This window comes from Heteronotia binoei, chromosome 6 (genome assembly GCF_032191835.1).
Source record: "Heteronotia binoei isolate CCM8104 ecotype False Entrance Well chromosome 6, APGP_CSIRO_Hbin_v1, whole genome shotgun sequence".
NCBI classification, from domain to species: domain Eukaryota; kingdom Metazoa; phylum Chordata; class Lepidosauria; order Squamata; family Gekkonidae; genus Heteronotia; species Heteronotia binoei.
This window is the reverse complement of record NC_083228.1, coordinates 145,055,585-145,078,102: the sequence shown is the minus strand read 5'-3', so window position 1 is coordinate 145,078,102 and position 22,518 is coordinate 145,055,585. Positions and strand designations below refer to the sequence as shown.

Sequence of the window (22,518 nt, the reverse complement as noted above, 5' to 3'; positions counted from 1 at the left end):
CTGCTCTCAAGGTGACAAGCGATCACCCGGAGAACATGGCTGCTTTAGAAGGTGGACTCTACGATATTCTACTGCATGGAAGACCTTCCCTTTCCCAGGCTTTTCCTCAAAATCTCTGGAGATTTCCCAACCGTGCAGGGCATACAGGCCCATGAAACTGATATCCGCTTTGTTCCCCTCGGCTCACCACAAACTATTCGCACCGGCAGCAGCTGTCCGTTAACATCAGTAACCATTTATGTTTTGAGAGTCGGCATGCTGCATTGGTTAGGGCAGGGGCGGCCGAACTTGCTTAAGGTATGAGCCACATACAATAAATGCCAGATGTTGGAGAGCCACAGGACGTGAGCGTCACATGTTGGAGAGCCGCAAGACAGGCAGGCAGGCGAATGGGTGGGAGGAGGGAGGGAAAGGGGGAAAGAAAGCAACTTTAACTTTAAATGCATTCGCGGAGCTGCCGGCTGGCTTGAATTGGATAAGCTGATTTCCAAAGAGAGGAATCCCTTCTCCAAGCTAGTCGATGGGGTGGTGGGGGCTAAGAGAACCACACAATAAACATATGAAGCAGATTGGATAAGCATATAGAGCAGAGGTCTTTCAGTGGGTATTAGCCATAGCATATTGATGGAACTCTCTGTCGCAATGAAAAATTGTACATTTTGATTAGTGACACAGAATGTTGGACTGGATGGGCTATTGGCCTGATCCAAAATGGCTTCCCTTATGTTCTTATGTCTGGGGTAGTGATGCTCTGTCTTCTTGGTGCTTGCAGGGGCAACAGTGGGAGGGCTTCTAGTGTCCTGGCCCAACTGATTGAGCTCATGATGGCACCTGGGTTTTTGGCCACTGTGTGACACAGAGTGTTGGACTGGAAGGGCCATTGGCCTGATCCAACATGGCTTCCCTTATGTTCTTATGTCTGGGGCAGTGATGCTCTGTCTTCTTGGTGCTTGAGGGGGGCAACAGTGGGAGGGCTTCTAGTGTCCTGGCCCCACTGGTGGACCTCCTGATGGCACCTGGGTTTTTGGCCACCGTGTGACACAGAGTACTGGACTGTGTTGGTCTTAAAGATGGTCCTAGCCAGTGTTGGTCTTAAAGATGCTTTCTTTGTATCTCTCCTGTGGCGGAACCGGCCCGATTCTGCCTTCAGACCCGGTCCCGTCAGCTCCCTATGGAGTCGCCAACTCCTGGAGGGAGCTATTTCTCCTCCTGCCCCTTGGGCTCACTGCCACCACCTGCTCAGTCCCGGGGTTCAGATTGAGAGGAACAGGACTCCCAATCCCTCTCTTCCGCTATGAGGCTAAGCCTCCAGGTCCTCTGCCACCCTGCACTTGGGTTTCACAGAGACCTCAGCACTTCTTTGGGGCACCCCTGGAGGATTGGCACCTTATCCAACTGCATGCCTTCCCCCTTCCCCGGGGCCCCCTTCTCAACACAGCGTGGTCTAAAGCGGTCTGGGGATCTATGTGGTACAGAGTTTGACTGCCAGCATTTTAAACAGAAAAAATATATTTATTTAAAAAGAGAAAAGGATAGGAAAAGAAACACAAAACAAAAACAGTTGCATCTACAAAATCAGCACAGCACAGCACACAGCAAACAGCATGACAAAGGAAAGGTGTTTATAAACGCTTTCTACTGTCCCTGGTCCAAACTTGTCCTGTCTTGAGAATTACTTACTTGGAACTGGGCAAAGGAAGCTCTGGCTCTTTCCTTCCTTCCCCAGGGGGCCAGGAGGGGGAGGAGCCTCAGCCAATACGAGGAAGAGAGGCCTGGCTCAGTAGCTCTGCTGGGCGATTGAGAGAGTCTAGCAAAGATGCCTCCTCCCTTCCTCCCTAATGGAGAAGCCCCAGCCAATGCAGAAAATAGAGGCTTTGCTCTGTAGCTCCTGTGCAAGCTGTGATATAGAAGGAAGCAAGAGAGAGGGAGAAGGAAGCAGATGACAGCCAGTTGCTCGGGGGCCTGATAGGAGCCCTCTGAGGGCCTGATTCAGCCCCCAAGCTGTGTGTTTGACACCCCTGCCACCAGCTGTGCACATGAGTCGCCGTTCATGAACACAGGAAGCCAAGGTCTTGCATTGCCCATTGCCCAAGGCTTTTTATGTAGCAGGAACTCCTTTGCATATTAGGCCACACTCCCCTGATGTAGGCAATCCTCCTGGAGCTTACAATAGGCGCAGTAAGTTCTTAGAGCCGGGGTGTCAAACATGAAGCCCAGGGGTTGAATCAGGCCCCCAGAGGACTCCTATCAGGCCCCTGAGCAACTGGCTGTCATCTGCTTCCTTCTCCCTCTCTCTTGCTTCCTTCTGCATCGCAGCTTGCTTTGCAAGGCTTCCTCAATCGCACAGGAGCTACAAAGTAAGGCCTCTATTTTCTCCATTGGCTGAGGCTTCTCCCTTGGGGAGGAAGTGGGGAAGGATAGCTTGCTTCAAAGGAAGCTCTGGCTCTTTCCTTCTTTCCCCAGGGGACCATGAGGGGGAAGAGCCTCAGCCAATAGAAGGAAGAGAGGCTTGGCTCAGTAGTTCTGCTGTGCAATTGAGAGAGCCTGGATAGCACAGGAGAGATACAAAGAAAGCACCTATAAGACCAATATTAAGGGTAAGGTTTTAAGCACACTTTATTTTAAGGTTTGTTTTTTTTTTTTTAAAAAAATCTTTGTGTTTGTCTGTGTCCTTTATAAAGTTCTTATTTTGGCTACCTGGCGTTACATTTTTTGACACATGTGGCCCGACCTGGTGAGGTCTCCTTTACATCAGATCCGGCCCTCATAACAAATGAGTTTGTCACCCCTGTAAGAGGATTGGCTACATCAGGGGTGTGTGGCCTAATATGCAAAGGAGTTCCTGCTACAAATAATAATAAGACTGCAGATTCATACCCCGCCTTCTCACTGCATCAGAGACTCAGAGCTGCTCACAATCTCCTTCCTCCCCCACAACAGACGCTCTGTGAGGTAGGTGGGGCTGAGAGGGCTCTGACAGCAGTTGCCCTTTCAAGGACAACTCCTGTGAGAGCCATGGCAGACCCAAGGCCATTCCAGCAGCTGCAGGTGGAGGAGTGGGGAATTGAACCTGGAGAGCCAGTTTGGTTAAGTGTGCGGACTCTTATCTGGGAGAACCGGGTTTGATTCACACTCCTCCGCTTGCAGCTGCTGGAATGGCCTTGGGTCAGCCATAGCTCTGGCAGAGGTTGTCCTTGAAAGGGCAGCTGCTGTGAGAGCCCTCTCAGCCCCACCCACCTCACAGGGTGTCTGTCGTGGGGGAGGAAGGGAAAGGAGATGGTGAGCCGCTCTGAGACTTTTCGGAGTGGAGGGCGGGATATAAATCCAATATCTTCATCTACTTCACAGGGTGTCTGTTGTGGGGGAGGAAGGGAAAGGAGATTGTGAGCCGCTCTGAGACTCTTCGGAGTGGAGGGCGGGATATAAATCCAATATCTTCATCTACTTCACAGGGTGTCTGTCGTGGGGGAGGAAGGGAAAGGAGATTGTGAGCCGCTCTGAGACTCTTCGGAGTGGAGGGCGGGATATAAATCCAATATCTTCATCTACTTCACAGGGTGTCTGTTGTGGGGGAGGAAGGGAAAGGAGATTGTGAGCCGCTCTGAGACTCTTCGGAGTGGAGGGCGGGATATAAATCCAATATCTTCATCTACCTCACAGGGTGTCTGTTGTGGGGGAGGAAGGTAAAGGAGATCGTGAGCCGCTCTGAGACTCTTTGGAGTGGAGGACAGGATATAAATCCAGTATCTTCATCTACCTCACAGGGTGTCTGTTGTGGGGGAGGAAGGGAAAGGAGATTGTGAGGCGCTCTGAGACTCTTTGGAGTGGAGGGCGGGATATAAATCCAATATCTTCATCTACTTTACAGGGTGTCTGTTGTGGGGGAGGAAGGGAAAGGAGATTGTGAGCCGCTCTGAGACTCTTCGGAGTGGAGGGCAGGATATAAATCCAATATCATCTTCTTCTTCTCCCAGATCAGAGTCTGAGCACTTCACCAGTACACCAAACTGGTGCTCCATAACCCTTGCGATTGCCCTTTTAAAGATTTCAGCAGCTGCGTTCTCTCGATGTGAACTGCTCTGCTCAGCTGGGGGGAGGGAATTAGAAGGAACACTGCCTCCTGAAATAAAAGAAATGTTTTCCAGCAAGCCTCACTCTTCCTCCCATAAGCGCCCGCGGTGCATCAAGGTCAACTTTAAAACATTTGCTTTGTGCTGCTGTTAAAGATGGAGGAGACGGAGACGGCAGGGTGTCGCCTTCCAGCAGGGGTCTCTGAAGCCTGACGGGGCATTTTGAAGCTTTTCCACTCGCTGCCGCTGGCAGTTGGACAACAAAGAAGGTTTTGATCTCTTGGTTCTGCTGGGCAGGCGGAAATCTCTCTCCCCCCCCCCCCACTTTGCTTCAGAAAGGTCCACGTTCAAGAGATGCTCCCAGGCAATTACGCCCAGTCGGCCACCCCTCGTCTCGGGCACGGAATGTAAAAGCCCTGGGAAGGCTTATGACTTTGAAACAATTAATAGAAACCACCATTATGGGAAAAAATTAGAGGGGGAGAAAGTGCCAGAAACGGATGGGCTAAGCGTCGCTCCTGCTCACTCCTGTGTTTGACTCTGTTAAACAGCCTGATAAAAAAAATTATCTTCAGGCGAGCGGCTGTGCTGGTCTGAAGAGACAACAAAGTTTGTTTCCGGTGGCACCTTTAAGAAAGTTTGGTTCTAGGCAGTGGAATTCTAGCAGGAGCTCCTTTGGATATTGGGCCACGCACCCCTGATGTAGCCAATCCTCCAAGAGCTTACAAAAGCCTCTTTTTTGTGAGCTCTTGGAGGATTGGCTACTCTAGGAGGGTGTGGCCTAATATGCAAAGGAGCACCTGCTAGAATTCCACCCCGGGTTCTGGGTATAAGCTTTGGTGTGCATGCACACTTCTGGATGACCCAGGCCAGCCTGATCTCATCGCATCTCAGAAGCTAAGTAGGGTCGGCCCCGGCTAGTATTTGGACGGGAGACCTCCAAGGAAGACCACTTGCCTAGGAAACCCTACAAAGTCACCACTGATAGTCTTTCCCCTGCCAAGAGCAGGGCTTCTTTTGGAGCAGGAACTCCTTTGCATAGTAGGCCACACACCCCTGATGTAGCCAATCCTCCAAGAGCTTACAGGGCTCTTCTTACAGGGCCAACTGTAAGCTCCAAGAGGATTGGCTACATCAGGGTTGTGTGGCCTAACATGCAGAGGAATTCCTGCTATAAACCGCCCCCCCCCCCGCTTAGCAGCACCTTAAAGACCAACAAGGATTCCAGAGAAGAAGAAGGAAGAAAGAAGGAGAAGAAGATGAAGGGGGAAAAAAGGAGAAGGAAGAGGAAGAGACGAAGAAAGAAAGAGAAGAAGGAAAAGGAGGAGGAGGAGACAAAGAAAGAAGGAGAAGAAGATGAAGGGAAAAAAAGGAGAAGGAGGAGGAGGAGATGACGAAAGAAGGAGAAGAAGGAAGAGGAGGAGGAGACAAAGAAAGAAGGAGAAGAAGGAGGAGGAGTAGACAAAGAAAGGAAGAGAAGGAGGAGGAGGAGACAAAGAAAGAAGGAGAAGGAGAAGAAGAAGGAGGAGGAGGAGGCAAAGAAAGAAGGAGAAGAAAGGAGGAGAAGGAGGAGGCAAAGAAAGAAGGAGAAGGAGGAGGAGGAGAAGGAGGAGGAAGCAAAGAAAGAAGGAGGAGGAGAAGATTAAGAAAGGAGAAGGAGGAGGAGGAGACAAAGAAAGAAGGAGAAGGAGAAGCAGGAGGCAAAGAAAGAAGGAGGAGGAGGCAAGGAAGGAGAAGAAGGAGGAGGAGGCAAAGAAAGAAAGAGGAGGAGGAAGAGGAGGAGGAGACAAAGAAAGAAGGAGGAGGAGGAGGCAAAGAAAGAAGGAGAAGAAGGAGGAGGAGGAGACAAAGAAAGGAGAAGGAGGGGGAGGAGGAGGCAAAGAAAGAAGGAGAAGGAGGAGAGATTGGATTTCTATCCCACCCTTTACTCAGAGTCTCAGAGCAGTTTACAATCTCCTTTCCCTTTGTCTTCCCACAACAGACCCCCTGTGAGGTAGGAAGGGCTGAGAGAGGTCTTTTGAGAGCAGCTCTGAGAGAACTCGTGACTGACCTATGGTCACCCAGCAGGCTCCACATGGAGGAGGAGTGGGGAATCATAAAAACATAAGAGAAGCCATGTTAGATCAGGCCAATGGCCCATCCAGTCCAACACTCTGTGTCACACAGTGGCCCCCCCCAAAAAAATATATACACACACACACACACACACTGTGGCTAATAGCCACTGATGGACCTCTGCTCCATATTTTTATCTAAACCCCTCTTGAAGGTGGCTATGCTTGTGGCCGGCACCACCTCCTGTGGTAGTGAATTCCACATGTTAATCACCCTTTGGGTTAAGAAGTACTTCCTTTTATCCGTTTTAACCTGTCTGCTCAGCAATTTCATTGAATGTCCATGAGTTCTTGTATTATGAGAAAGGGAGAAAAGTACTTCTTTCTCTACCTTCTCTATCCCATGCATTATCTTGTAAACCTCTATCATGTCACCCCACAGTCGACGTTTCTCCAAGCTAAAGAGTCTCAAGCGTTTCAACCTTTCCTCATAGGGAAAGTGTTCCAGCCCTTTAATCATTCTAGTTGCCTTTTTCTGGACTTTCTCCAATGCTATAATATCCTTTTTGAGGTGCGGCGACCAGAACTACACACAGTACTCCAAATGAGACCGCACCATCGATTTATACAGGGGCATTATGATACTGGCTGATTTGTTTTCAATTCCCTTCCTAATAATTCCCAGCATGGCGTTGGCCTTTTTTATTGCAAACGCACACTGTCTTGACATTTTCAGTGAATTATCTACCACGACCCCAAGATCTCTCTCTTGGTCAGTCTCTGCCAGTTCACACCCCATCAACTTGTATTTGTAGCTGGGATTCTTGGCCCCAATGTGCATTACTTTGCACTTGGCCACATTGAACCGCATCTGCCACGTTGACGCCCACTCACCCAGCCTCAACAGATCCCTTTGGAGTTCCTCACAATCCTCTCTGGTTCTCACCACCCTGAACAATTCAGTGTCATCCACAAACTTGGCTACTTCACTGCTCACTCCCAACTCTAAATCATTTATGAACAAGTTAAAGAGCATGGGACCCAGTACCGAGCCCTGCGGCACCCCACTGCTTACCGTCCTACCAACTTTCCCGGTATTGAAGTCAGACTGACTGGCCTGTAATTTCCCGAATCTCCTCTGGAACCCTTTTTAAAGATGGGGGTGACATTTGCTACCTTCCAGTCCTCAGGAATGGAGGCAGATTTCAATGAAAGATTACAGATTTTTGTTAGAAGATCCACAAGTTCAACTTTGAGTTCTTTCAGAACTCTCGGATGTGTGCCATCCGGATCCAGTGACTTCTTAGTTTTTAATTTGTCTATCAGTTGTAGGACCTCCTCTTTTGTCACCTTAATCCAGTTCTCCAGATAAGAGCCCACCGCTCTTCATTACTAAAACAAAGCACCATCTGCCCCCGGCTTTCTAAAAACACTTGAGAGGTGAGAAGAAAGGTGTTGTGGGTACATACTGTGGCCCCTGCCGCACGCTGGGGACCCATGTCCCAGACTGCAGCAGACGGGCTGTTGATAAAAGTGCTCCTATGTCCAGAGCAGGGGTGTCGAACCCGTTTGTTATGAAGACCGGATCTGACATAAATGAACCCTTGTCAGTCCGGACCATGTCGGTCCGGGCCATATGTGTACCTATTTAAGATTAGGTAGCAGAGATATAAACTGCTACAAACACAATTAAAACATACTTAAACAGTCTTAAAGGTGCTTTCTTTGTATCTCTCCCATGGGATCCAGGGAACTGAGCAAAGGAAGCTCTGGCTCTTCCCTTCCTTCCCCGGGGGACCACGAGGGGAAGGAGCCTCAGCCAATAGAAGGAAGAGAGGCTTGGCTCAGTAGCTCTGCTATGGGATTGAGAGAGCCCAGCAAAGCAAGCTCTTCCTCCCCCCCCCCCCCGCTTCCTCCCCAAAGGAGAAACCTCTCAGCCAGTGGGAGTACACAGAGGATTTGCTCTGTAGCTTCTGAGCAAACGGGCAAGCCTTGCAAAGCAAGCTGTTATGTAGAAGGAAGCAAGAGAGAGGGAAAAGGAAGCAGATGACAGCCAGTGGCTCGGGGGCCCGATAGGCCGTATGTTTGACATCCCTGGTTTAGAATCATAGAATCCTAGAGTCGGAAGGGACCTCCATGGTCATCTAGTCCAACCCCCTGAACAATGCAGGAAACTTACAAACGCCTCCCCGTAAATTCTTCTCTGCTGTCAGATGGCCATCTAGCCTCTGTGTAAAAACCTCCAAGGAAGGAGAGCTCACCACCTCCCGAGGAAGCCTGTTCCACTGAGGAACTGCTCTAACGGTCAGGAAGTTCTTCCTAATGTTGAGCCAGAAACTCTTCTGATTTAATTTCAACCCATTGGTTCTGGTCCTACCTTCTGGGGCCACAGAAAACAATTCCACCCCATCCTCTAGATGACAGCCCTTCAAGGACTTGAAGATGGTGATCCTATCACCTCTCAGCTGCCTCCTCTCCAGGCTAAACATCCCCAGCTCCTTCAGCCTTTCCTCATAGGACTTGGTCTCCAGACCCCTCACCACCTTCGTCGCCCTCCTGTGGACCCCTTCCAGCTTGTCTCTATCCTTCTTAAAATGCGGTGCCCAAAACTGAACACAAGACTCCAGGTGAGGTCTTACCGGAGCAGAGTAAAGCGATACCATCACATCATGTGATCTGGACACTAGACTTCTGTCGATACAGCTCAAAAATTGCATTGGCCTTTTTTGCCACACCATCACACTGTATCAGTCGTTCAACTGGGAACACAGTGAGACGCCTTTTCCTTTTCTGATGGGCTATCCCATCTTTACAATTCTGGTTCATGAGCAGGAGCATCAGAAACCAACAAAACTGGGAGCCCCGGGCAGAGATCGTCAATGCTGAATGGAAGGACTGCCCGGCGGGACCAGAGACCCCAAGGCGAGCGATTTCAGCCTTCCCATTGCGCCTTCTACTTACGATGTAGCAGGGCTCGCAGTAGGCCTTCTTCTCCACGGCGTAGAACGGCTGGCCCCGGAGCTTGTTGCCACAGGTCATGCAGGTGAAGCACTCGACGTGGAAGACCTGGTCCATCGCCGTGCAGCCGGTTCCTTCCCCCACGACATTCTCTCCGCAACGTGCACAACGGCCTGGACAAGACAGAGAGGATGACAGGTGGTGAGAAGTGGGCTTTGGTCTCAGTCTGAACAGAGAAGCGGGTCAAAACAGTACAGCAAGATACTGTACTGGAGCCGGCTCAAAAGGAGCCTCGTGTTTCCAGCCCACAATGCAAAAATCGGAGCATGAAATCATGTTATTATCCACTTGTTTATTTACATCTCTTAGCCATTTTTCTTCTTTACAGAGCTCAAGAAGGGTTGCGGTATAAATAAAAAAAATCATATATAATCTTACATCGTGGGTGTCCGAACTGTGGCTCCTTCATACATACTGAGTGGCTCTCAAAGCCCCCACCACCCCTTTGGCTGGCTTGGAGAACGCATTTGCCTCTTTAAATCAATTCTCCAAGTCAGCCAGTAGCTTGGAGAAGAAGAAGAAGATATTGGATTTATATCCCGCCCTCCACTCCGAAGAGTCTCAGAGCGGTTCACAATCTCCTTTCCCTTCCTCCCCCACAACAGACACCCTGTGAGGTAGATGAAGTTATTGGATTTATATCCCGCCCTCCACTCCAAAGAGTCTCAGAGTGGCTCACAATCTCCTTTCCCTTCCTCCCCCACAGCAGACACCCTGTGAGGTAGATGAAGATATTGGATTTATATCCCGCCCTCCACTCAGAAGAGTCTCAGAGCGGCTCACAATCTCCTTTCCCTTCCACCCCCCCCAACAGACACCCTGTGAGGTAGATGAAAATATTGGATTTATATCCCGCCCTCCACACCGAAGAGTCTCAGAGCGGTTCACAATCTCCTTTCCCTTCCTTCCCCACAACAGACACCCTGTGAGGTAGATGAAGATATTGGATTTATATCCCGCCCTCCACGCCGAAGAGTCTCAGAGCAGTTCACAATCTCCTTTCCCTTCCTCCCCCACAACAGACACCCTGTGAGGTAGATGAAATTATTGGATTTATATCCCGCCCTCCACTCCAAAGAGTCTCAGAGCGGCTCACAATCTCCTTTACCTTCCACCCCCCCCCCCACAACAGACACCCTGTCAGGTAGATTAAAATATTGGATTTATATCCCGCCCTCCACTCCGAAGAGTCTCAGAGCGGCTCACAATCTCCTTTCCCTTCCTCCCCCACAACAGACACCCTGTGAGGTAGATGAAGATATTGGATTTATATCTCGCCCTCCCCCTCCGAAGAGTCTCAGAGCGGCTCACAATCTCCTTTACCTTCCTCCCCCACAACAGACACCCTGTGAGGTAGATGAAGATATTGGATTTATATCTCGCCCTCCCCCTCCGAAGAGTCTCAGAGCGGCTCACAATCTCCTTTACCGTCCTCCCCCACAACAGACACCCTGTGAGGTGGGTGGGGCTGGAGAGGGCTCTCACAGCAGCTGCTCTTTCAAGGACAACCTCTGCCAGAGCTATGGCTAACCCAAGGCCATTCCAGCAGATGCAAGTGGAGGAGTGGGGAATCATACCCGGTTCTCCCAGATAAGAGTCCGCGCACTTAACCACTACACCAAACTGGCTCTCCTATCTGGTGTAAAATGTAAGAATGCAATCTGATGTAAGAATGCTTTTAAAGTTTCTTCTTCTTTCTTTCTTCTCTTCTTCTCTTTCTTTCTTTCTTTCTTTCTTTCTTTCTTTCTTTCTTTCTTTCTTTCTTTCTTTCTTTCTTTCTTGGCCTGATCCAACATGGCTTCTCTTATGTTCTTTCTTTCTTTCTTTCTTTCTTTCTTTCTTTCTTTCTTTCTTTCTTTCTTTCTTTCTTTCTTTCTTTCTTTCTTTCTTTCTTTCTTTCTTTCTTTCTTTCTTTCTCCCTCTCTCTCTCTCTTTCCTTCCTTCCTTCCTTCCTTCCTTCCTTCCTTCCTTCCTTCCTTCCTTCCTTCCTTCCTTCCTTCCTGTCTTGCAGCTCTCAAACATCTGACATTTATTCTGCGTGGCTCTTACATTAAGCAAGTTTGGCCACCTTTAGCAACTTGCAGCCCCCATTTAAGGAGACTAAATAGATTTTTCTTTAAATTTAGGGCACTCCTCAGGTTTGCAGAAAAACCTGAAATTAGAAAATCATAAAGCAGAGGAGGCTTAAATCCTGCTGGATCAGACCAATGAGGGTCCATCTAGTTCAGCATCCTGTCTCATACAGCGCCGATAGCAAAAATGGGCTCTTGGGTTAAAACAGTACATAGCAATATAAAACACAGGAAAATGCACTCCTCATACAATTCAATATCTTATATCACAGTGAACTTTATATGTATTATACAACGGTAAATGTGAACTTATATGCAATTACTCTATTAATACAAAACACTCATAGGAACATAAGAGAAGCAATGTTGGATCAGGCCAGTGGCCTCTCCAGTCCAACACTCCTTGTCACATAAGAACATAAGAGAAGCCCTGTTGGATCAGGCCAGTGGCCCATCCAGTCCAACACTCTGTGTCACATAAGAACATAAGAGAAGCCCTGTTGGATCAGGCCAATGGCCCATCCAGTCCAACACTCTGTGTCACATAAGAACATAAGAGAGGCCCTGCTGGATCAGGCCAGTGGCCCATCCAGTCCAACACTCTGTGTCACATAAGAACATAAGAGAAGCCCTGTTGGATCAGGCCAATGGCCCATCCAGTCCAACACTCTGTGTCACATAAGAACATAAGAGAAGCCATGCTGGATCAGGCCAGTGGCCCCTCCAGTCCAACACTCTGTGTCACATAAGAACATAAGAGAAGCCAAGTTGGATCAGGCCAATGGCCCATCCAGTCCAACACTCTGTGTCACATAAGAACATAAGAGAAGCCCTGTTGGATCAGGCCAATGGCCCATCCAGTCCAACACTCTGTGTCACATAAGAACATAAGAGAAGCCATGCTGGATCAGGCCAGTGGCCCCTCCAGTCCAACACTCTGTGTCACATAAGAACATAAGAGAAGCCAAGTTGGATCAGGCCAATGGCCCATCCAGTCCAACACTCTGTGTCACATAAGAACATAAGAGAAGCCATGCTGGATCAGGCCAATGGCCCATCCAGTCCAACACTCTGTGTCACATAAGAACATAAGAGAAGCCCTGTTGGATCAGGCCAATGGCCCATCCAGTCCAACACTCTGTGTCACATAAGAACATAAGAGAAGCCATGCTGGATCAGGCCAGTGGCCCATCCAGTCCAACACTCTGTGTCACATAAGAACATAAGAGAAGCCAAGTTGGATCAGGCCAGTGGCCCCTCCAGTCCAACACTTTGTGTCACATAAGAACATAAGAGAAGCCAAGTTGGATCAGGCCAGTGGCCTCTCCAGTCCAACACTGCGTCACACAGTGGCCAAAAAAAACCCCAGGCGGCATCAGGAGGTCCATCAGTGGGGCCAGGACACTAGAAGGCCTCCCACTGTGCCCCGCCTCCCAAGCACCAAGAATACAGAGTATCACTGCCCCAGACAGAGAGTTCCTACAATACACTGTGGCTAACAGCCACTGATGGACCTCTGCTCCATATTTTTATCCAATTTCCTCTTGAAGCTGTCTATACTTGTAGCTGCCACCAGTTAATTCCACGTGCCAGTGAATTCCACGTGTGAATCACCCTTTGGGTGAAGAAGTACTTTCTTTTATCAGTTCTAATATGACTGCTCAGCAATTTCATCGAATGCCCACGAGTTCTCGTATTGTGAGAAAGGGAGAAAAGGACTTCTTTCTCTACTTTCTCATCCCATGCATAATCTTGTAAACCTCTCTCATGTCACCCCGCGGTCGATGTTTCTCCAAGCTAAAGAGCCCCAAGCGTTTCAACCTTTCTTCACAGAGAAAGTGCTCCAACCCTTGAATCCTTCTAGTTGCCCTTTTCTGCACTTTCCCAACGCTGTAATATCCTTTTTGAGGTGCGGTAAGCAGAATTGGAGTGTTCCAAATCCACTCTACAAAAGACCTTCAAACAGAGTGCTCAAGGAATTATTTAACAAGACCAAGAACTCTGGAAGACAATGGAGCTCTTAGGAAGACGCTGAAGTCTCTCGCTCCTGGGATCCTTTGCCCGATGATCGTTTCACACAGTGAGCAACCAGTATTTCTGGAGGTCTAACCACGGGGCAGAGAGCCAGAGGATTTTCTCTGATGTTCAGTGGTCCTTCCATTCCATTCTGATACCGTGTGAAGGTGTTTGTCGCTTGCTCTGTATTCTACCTTTTTAAGCTTCCTCTCTGTAAGCAAGAATGATGCCCAGTTCTCAAGACGGAAGCCAGACTGAGCTGGCCATAAGAGTTTACGCTGGGGCACATCTTACCATGCTTCTCATCAACACTTTCCTTTCAGCCAGTTTGGTGTAGTGATTAAGTGCGTGGACTCCTATCTGGGAGAACCGGGTTTGATTCCCCACTCCTCCACTTGCAGCTGCTGGAATGGGCCTGGGTCAGCTATAGCTCTGGCAGAGGTTGTCCTTGAAAGGGCAGCTGCTGTGAGAGCCCTCTCCAGCCCCACCCGCCTCACAGGGTGTCTGTTGTGGGGGAGGAAGGTAAACGAGATTGTGAGCTACTCTGAGACTCTGTCCTTGAAAGGGCAGCCTCTGGGAGAGCTCTCTCAGCCCCACCCACGTCACAGGGTGCCTTTTGTGGGGGAGGAAGTTAAAGGAGATTGTGAGCTGCTCTGAACCTCTCTCCTTGAAAGGGCAGCTGCTGTGAGAGCCCTCTCAGCCCCACCCACCTCACAGGGTGTCTGTTGTGGAGGAGGAAGGGAAAGGAAATTGTGAGCTACTCTGAGACTCTGTCCTTGAAAGAGCAGCCTCTGGGAGAGCTCTCTCAGCCCCACCCACCTCACAGGGTGCCTTTTGTGGGGGAGGAAGGGAAAGGAGATTGTGAGCTGCTCTGAGTCTCTGTCCTTGAAAGGGCAGCCGCTGTCAGACCTCTCTCAGCCCCACCCACCTCACAGGGTGTCTGTTGTGGGGGAGGAAGGGAAAGGAGATTTTGAGCCGCTCTAAGACTCTGATTCAGAGAGAAGGGCGGGGTATAAATCTGCAGTCTTCTTCTTCTTCCTATATGAATCTTGCCTCCTCTTTCCTCCTGCTCTCTCTCCTCCCTTCTCTCCACCTGAAATCTAGATTGCAGGCTCCTCCCGGGAGGGACTTGCCTGCAGTCTTCAAGTGCTGCAACCTTGCCTTTGGCGAAGGTTCTGCTGAGAACTCCAAAAAGGGCGCACTCCATAAAGGAAAGCAAGTTGGCTTTAAACAGCAGAGAAAAGAGAGGAAGGCTGTTTTTAGCAGCCTAAAAGAGGGGAAGCGAATGAGCTGAATAATCTTCAAGAGGACGCAACGGCCAACTTGGCAAAGGTGATCCGGCTGGACACTGGCCTGCTCGAACCGTTTCCCCGGTGGCTAGTATCAGAGGGCAGCTGGCTGTTCTGCAGTAGAACAGCTCGATTCGAATCCAAGACAACCTTAAAGACCAACAAGATTTCCGTGTTGTAAACTTTCAAGAGTCAACCTCCCTTCGTCAGATACAAGTCGGAATTCTGAAAGGAGGTTCGGCTCTAAGCTTATATCCCAAATCTTGTTGAGTTTCTAAAGTGCTCCTGGTTCAAATCTTGCTGTCCCCCAGAAACGCTGAGAAAAGCTCCCATTCCGATAAAACAGGGTGGCCAGTGTAGCTCTGCAGAAGTTTTTTGCCTACAACTCCCATCAGCCCCAGCCAGCATGGCCAATGGCTGGGGCTGATGGGAGTTGTAGGCAAAAAAACATCTGGAGAGCTACCGTTGGCCACCCCTGCCATAACAAACCAACCAACTCCTGAAGATCCATCGAGAATCTTCGTTTTGGCTTTTACACGCTGGAAGGATTCGTAGAAAGGGTCCGGAGGAGGGCGATGAAGATTGTGAGGGGTCTGGAGACGAAGTCCTATGAAGAAAGGTTGAAGGAGCTGGGCATGTTTAGCCTGGAGAGGAGGTGGCTGAGGGGTGATAGGATCACCATCTTCAAGTACTTGAAGGGCTGTCCTATAGAGGATGAGGGGTCTGGAGACCAAGTCCTATGAGGAAAGGTTGAAGGAGCTGGGCATGTTTAGCCTGGAGAGGAGGTGGCTGAGGGGTGATAGGATCACCATCTTCAAGTACTTGAAGGGCTGTCCTATAGAGGATGAGGGGTCTGGAGACCAAGTCCTATGAGGAAAGGTTGAAGGAGCTGGGCATGTTTAGCCTGGAGAGGAGGTGGCTGAGGGGTGATAGGATCACCATCTTCAAGTACTTGAAGGGCTGTCCTATAGAGGATGAGGGGTCTGGAGACCAAGTCCTATGAGGAAAGGTTGAAGGAGCTGGGCATGTTTAGCCTGGAGAGGAGGTGGCTGAGGGGTGATAGGATCACCATCTTCAAGTACTTGAAGGGCTGTCCTATAGAGGATGAGGGGTCTGGAGACCAAGTCCTATGAGGAAAGGTTGAAGGAGCTGGGCATGTTTAGCCTGGAGAGGAGGTGGCTGAGGGGTGATAGGATCACCATCTTCAAGTACTTGAAGGGCTGTCATATAGAGGATGGTGTGGAATTGTTTTCTGTGGCCCCAGAAGGTAGGAACAGAACCAATGGATTGAAATTAAATCAAAAGTGTTTCCGGCTCAACCTTAGGAAGAACTTCCCGACCGTTAGAGCGGTTCCTCAGCGAACAGGCTTCCTCGGGAGGTGGTGGGCTCTCCTTCCTTGGAGTTTTGAAACAGAGGCTAGATGGCCATCTGACAGTGATAAAATCCTGTGAATTTAGGGGGAGGTGTTTGTGAGTTTCCTGCATTGTGCAGGGGGTTGGAATAGATGACCTTGGAGGCCCCTTCCAACTCTATGATTCTGTGTCCTCACCCTGAACTTAAGGGCTAGCGGTGTGAACAAAGGAACACCCCAAAAGCATCCGCCGAAATGATCCAGCTCTCAAATTCCAGGAGGCATCCTTGGAATGGTGGGGACCCCCCCCACCCCCCGCAGTCCTCCTGGCTGCCGCAAAATGATACATAGAATCCTAGAGTTGGAAGGGACTTCCAGGGTCATCTAGTCCAACCCCCTGCACAATGCAGGAAACTCACAAACACCTCCCCCTAAATTTACAGGATCTTCAATGCCGTAAGATGGCCATCTAGCCTCTGTTGAAAAACCTCCAAGGAAGGAGAGCCCCACCACCTCCCGAGGAGGAAGCCTGTTCCACTGAGGAACCGCTCGAACGGTCAGGAAGTTCTTCCTGATGTTGAGCTGGAAACTCATTTGATTTAATTTCAGTCCATTGGTTCTGGTCCTACCTTCTGGGGCCACAGAAAACAATTCCACACCCTCCTCTATCAGACAGCCCTTCAAGGACTTGAAGATGGTGATCACATCACCTCTCAGCCGCCTCCTCTCCAGGCTAAACATGCCCAGCTCCTTCAACCTTTCCTCATAGGACTTGGTCTCCAGACCCCTTTATATGACAGCCCTTCAAGTACCTGAAGAGGGTGATCCTATCACCTCTCAGCCGCCTCCTCTCCAGGCTAAACATCCCCAGCTCCTTCAACCTTTCCTCATAGGACTCGGTCTCGATACATGACAAAGATCTCCAGAGACAGAAGAACGTGTCGTCTCTTGCAGGCTGCGCACCGCAATGTCTTTCTTATGTAAATACTTTGGAGAGGCAATATCCACCCAAGGGCTCCCGCAGGTGCCATCAATAACCGTCGTTCCTGCTGTGCCCTTCTCCTCCAGTTGCTATTTTTCCCCTCACGGTTGCCGCGTCAGGAGTCCCTCCAATAAGCGCGCTTTAGAGATTCAGGACACATCCGGCTTCTGGACGGTTTAGGGAACCAACTGGCAGGGAATGTGGAAAAATCATTATCGCTAATGAAGAAATATTGATAACAGAACAGCATTTCTAGGACAGTGCCGAATGTTCGGGCAACGGGCGAACGAGATTTCCATTCATGGCCCTCCGCCTGCTGCTCCGGCCCCACTCGGTCTCAAACGAATGCCCCTGCTTTCCAGTTATAGATTTCTTTTTCAAAGAGAGACTGATCAGGGATCAAAGAGTCACCTTTTGACACTGTGGAGCAGAGGTCCATCCACGTCTATTAGCCACAGCGTATTGTTGGAACTCTCTGTCTCGGCAAGTGATGCTCTGTATTCTTGGTTCTTGGGAGGGGCCACAGTGTGAGGCCTTCTAGTGTCCTGGCCCCACTGACGGATCTCCTGATGGCACCTGGTTTTTTGGCCACTGTGTGACACAGAGTGTTGGACTGGAGGGCCATTGGCCTGACCCAACATGGCTTCTCTTACGTTCTTATAGATGGAACTCTCTGTCTGGAGCAGTGATGCTCTGTATTCTTGGTGCTTGGGAGGGGCCACAGTGGGAGGCCTTCGAGTGTCCTGGCCCCACTGATGGACCCCCTGATGGCACCTTGTTTTTTGGCCACTGTGTGACACAGAGTGTTGAACTGGATGGGCCATTGGCCTGACCCAACATGGCTTCTGTTATGTTCTTATGTCTGGAGCAGTGAAGCTGTGTATTCTTGGTGCTTGGTGGGAGGGCTTCTAGTGTCCTCCTAGCCCCACTGATGGACCTCCTGATGGCACCTGGGTTTTTTGGCCACTGTGTGACACAGAGTATTGGACTGGATGGGCCACTGGCCTGACCCAACATGGCTTCTCTTATGTTCTTATGTCTGGAGCAGTGAAGCTGTGTATTCTTGGTGCTTGGTGGGAGGGCTTCTAGTGTCCTTCTAGTCCCACTGATGGACCTCCTGATGGCACCTGGTTTTTTTTGGCCACTGTGTGACACAGAATGTTGGACTGGATGGGCCATTGGCGTGATCCAACATGGCTTCTCTTATGTGTTTCATTCAGGCAGTCCTTTGACAGCCAGGAACAAGAATATCTGAGCTGAAGTGGTCGGGAAAAAGCAGTTTATTGCCGGCTTTCCCCTTTCTTTTATGATTTGGTCAACTCTCTAAGCAGCTGATTCCACTGCTGCACTATTCTTATGGTCTGGGGTCACGTTGTTGGAAAAGAGATGCCAGAGCTCATTAGCACAACTCATCTGCAGAACTCATTGGCCTATGCCGCTCCCCCTGACCACACCGGAAGGTGGACTAAATTATATCAGGTCAGCAGCTACCTTAAAATGCTTCTTGAGTTATAACTGTCATAATAGTTTAGTTTAGTTTGTTCGATTTGTATCTCGCTGACCCCACCAAAACAGACTTGGGGGGCTCACAATACACTGTAGAGTCACAATAAAACAAGTTAAATTAAACATTAGATAAAAATATGGAGCACAGGTCCATCAGTGGCTATTAGCCACAGTGTATGTGTGTATATAAATTTTTTTGCCACTGTGTGACACAGAGTGTTGGACTTGATGGGCCGTTGGCCTGATCCACATGGCTTCTCTTATGTTCTTATGTGACACAGAGTGTTGGACTTGATGGGCCGTTGGCCTGATCCAACATGGCTTCTCTTATGTTCTTATGTGACACAGAGTGTTGGACTGGATGGGCCACTGGCCTGATCCAACATGGCTTCTTTTATGTTCTTATGTGACACAGAGTGTTGGACTTGATGGGCCGTTGGCCTGATCCAACATGGCTTCTCATGTTCTTATGTTCTTATGTTCATTAACTTAAAACAGTTAAAACAATATAAACAACTTAAACAATTCGGTGCAAATCACCATTTAGTTACAGATGGCGCTCAGTAATCTTAGGCATCCTTTAGAGCTAATATATCGGCAATTTCAGCTGAAAGCTAAATGGAATACTATCGTCTTGCGAGGCTCTGACCTCCTCCGGTTCCACCAATGGGGGGCAGCGATTGAGAAGGCTCCTTCCCTAGTTGTAATAAAACCTTATTCCCATCATACTTGTTATGTTACTTCCTCCTGTGTAGCCACAGTGGCAGGATGAAGATTTCCATCTGTCTGCTTTAAGATTTGGTTATTTCCCCATTTTTGTGTGGGGGGGAGAGATGAGAAAGTTTGTCAGATCAGCCAAATTCTCATGGGGGGTTTGAACAAGGGAGCCCAGAAGCAAGTATTTCTTTTTTTTTGGGGGGGGGGGGAAGGGAAGTAAGAAAGAAAGAGCAAAAGAAAATGTAGAGGTTCCGGAGAAGTAGAGAAAGAAGTCCTTTTCTCCCTTTCTCACAATACGAGAACTTGTGGGCATTCGACGAAATCGCTGAGCCGTCGGGTTAAAATGGATAAAAGGAAGTCCTTCTTCAACCTAAGGCAGATTAACATGTGGAATTCACTGCCACAGGAGGTGTTGGCAGCTACAAGCATAGACAGCCTTAAGAGGGGATTGGATAAAAATATGGAGCAGAGTTCCATCAGGGGGTATTAGCCACAGTGTGTGTGTGTGTGTGTGTGTGTGTGTATGTGTGTATATATATATATATATATATATATATATATATATATATATAATATATATATATATATATTATATATGTGTGTGTGTGTGTGTGTGTGTGTGTGTGTATGTATGTAAATGTCTGTGTGTATACACACACACACACATATATTGGCCACTGTGTGACACAGAGCATTGGACTGGATGGGCCATTGGCCTGATCCAACATGGCTTCTCTTATGTTCTTATGTGACACAGAGTGTTGGACTGGATGGGCCATTGGCCTGATCCAGCATGGCTTCTCTTCTGTTCTTATGTGACTCAGAGTGTTGGACTGAAAGGGCCATTGGCCTGATCCAACATGGCTTCTCTTATATTCTTATGTGACACAGAGTGTTGAACAGATGGGCCATTGGCCTGATCCAACATGGCTTCTCTTATGTTGTTATGTGACACAGAGTGTTGGACTGGATGGGCCATTGCCTGATCCAACATGGCTTCTCTTCTGTTCTTATGTGACTCAGAGTGCTGGACTGAAGGGGCCATTGGCCTGATCCAACATGGCTTCTCTTATATTCTTATGTGACACAGAGTGTTGAACGGATGGGCCATTGGCTGATCCAACATGGCTTCTCTTATGTTGTTATGTGACACAGAGTGTTGGACTGGAGGGGCCATTGGCCTGATCCAACATGGCTTCTCTTATGTTCTTATGTTCTTGACTGGGAGGTCCCTGCAGGCAAGAAACTTAAGAGAAGCCATGTTGGATCAGGCCAATGGCCCATCCAGTCCAACACTCTGTGTCACATAAGAGAAGCCATATTGGATCAGGCCAATGGCCCATCCAGTCCAACACTCTGTGTCACACAGTGGCAAAAAAACTCAGGGGCCATCAGGAGGTTCACCAATGGGGCCAGGGCACTAGAAGCCCTCCCACTGTGGTTGCCCCCCCCCACCAACACTAAGAATTCTGAGCATCACTGCCCCAGACAGAGAGTTCCATCTATACCTGTGGCTAATAGTCACTGATGGACCTCTGCTCCATATGCTTATCCAATCCCCTCTTGAAGCTGTCTATGCTTGCAGTAGCCACCACCTCCTGTGGCAGTGAATTCCCACGTGTTAATCACTTCCTTTTCTCCATTCCAACCCGGACCGCTCAGCAATTTTGTTGAACGCCCACGAGTTCTCATATTGTGAGAAAGGGAGAAAAGGACTTCTTTCTTCACCTTCTGTACCCCAGGCATAGTCTTGTAAACCTCTATAATGTTTGGTGTAGTGGTTAAGAGAGCCAGTTTGGTGTAGTGGTTAAGTGTGCGGACTCTTATCTGGGAGAACCGGGTTTGATTCCCCACTCCTCCACTTGCACCTGCTGAGATGGCCTTGGGTCAGCCATAGCTCTGTCAGAGGTTGTCCTTGAAAGGGCAGCTGCTGTGAGAGCCCTCTCCAGCCCCGCCACCTCACAGGGTGTCTGTTGTGGGGAAGGAAGGGAAAGGAGATTGTGAGCCGCTCTGAGACTCTTCGGAGTGGAGGGCGGGATATAAATCCAATATCTTCATCTACCTCACAGGGTGTCTGTTGTGGGGAGGGGGGAAGGTAAAGGAGATTGTGAGCCGCTCTGAGACTCTTTGGAGTGGAGGGCGGGATATAAATCCAATATCTTCTTCTTCTATCTTCTTCTTCTAACCCCTCAGTTGACGTTTCCCCCCTTGGGCAAAGCCTTTGGTGTTCTGAGTGCCACTGTGTTCATCTCCCACGTTGGACAGGAAACATCCACAGCCCTCCGGTGTTTTCCCGCCAGACGAAGTGGGCTTGCCAGCGATTCATCTCGGAATATTTTAACCGGAGCAATTTTTCTTTTGAGCAAACAAGCACTCAAGCCGAGCGTGCGGCAAGCGAAGAAAAGTATCTCAGATTGCAGGCATTTTCTGGCCGCTCGCCACTGTAATGGCTCATCTGCAGCTTCTGGTAGAGGTATTAGATTAGCCAAGAAAATACAGTGAATAGACGCCGTTTCCTTCCAAAACAAAAGACCCCCCTTCAGCCCGCCTGCACATCCCAAAGCTGAATTTCAGGATGAAAAGCGACCATTTGCTACGCTGAAACGCCAGATATCCTAACTATAGGTATTACCTTGATTTTAGAGAGCAGCTATATTAGATTAATCTCCCCTCCTTGTTTGTCAAAACAGGCGCATACGTTGGTGCTGCAGGAAAGCAACCATTTTGCAGAGAAAAGGAATCTAATTTTACGTGGCCAGCGTGGTGAGGGCTAGGGAGTCAGTCCAGGATCAGAGAGATCTGCATTCGAACCTGCCCAACGCACCTCACAGGGTAGAAGAAGACGACTGCAGATTTATACCCCGCCCTTCTCTCTGAATCAGTGTCTCAGAGCGGCTTACAATCTCCTATATTTTCTCCCCTCCCACAACAGACACTCTGTGGGACACTCTGTGAGAGAGCTCTGACAGAAACTGCCCTTTCTGTTAGAGCTGTGCTGACCCAAGGCCATGCCAGCAGTTGCAAAGCGAAGGAGCGGGGAATCAAACCCGGTTCTCCCAGAAAAGAGCCCACACACTTAACCACTACACCACACTTAAGGTGTGAGGATGAAATGAAAGAAAGAAGAACAAGGTAAGCCATTTTTGGTTCTGCACTGGGAGAAAAGCAAGGTACAAATGAAGTAAGTAAAAAATTGCAGACCCTCAAGATCTCATTTTCAAATGTTGCTACTAGAAGAGTATCCCCATCTGTGCATGTACATAACATTTTTATTACCTAGATGCAAAACCTTACATTTATCTCTTTTAACTTGCACATTGTTGACATCTGCCCATTCTCCCAATGTGTCCATGTACAATAGTATTTTATCTCTGGGATCTTCCTTCCTTCCTCCCTCTCTCTCTCTCTTTCTTTCTCTCTTTCTCTCTCTCTTTCTTTCTCA

At 49.0% G+C, this 22,518-nt stretch overlaps 1 protein-coding gene across 1 annotated transcript in view; it reads right to left on the bottom strand.

Moving 5' to 3' along the window:
• Window positions 1–22,518, bottom strand: part of LOC132574389 (lipoma-preferred partner homolog) — a 116,886-nt gene that overhangs the window by 61,503 nt on the left and 32,865 nt on the right. The window contains exon 3 of the mRNA XM_060242752.1: window positions 9,086–9,255. Coding sequence (XP_060098735.1) covers window positions 9,086–9,255 — 170 coding nt within the window. The remainder of the gene's footprint in view (window positions 1–9,085; window positions 9,256–22,518) is intronic.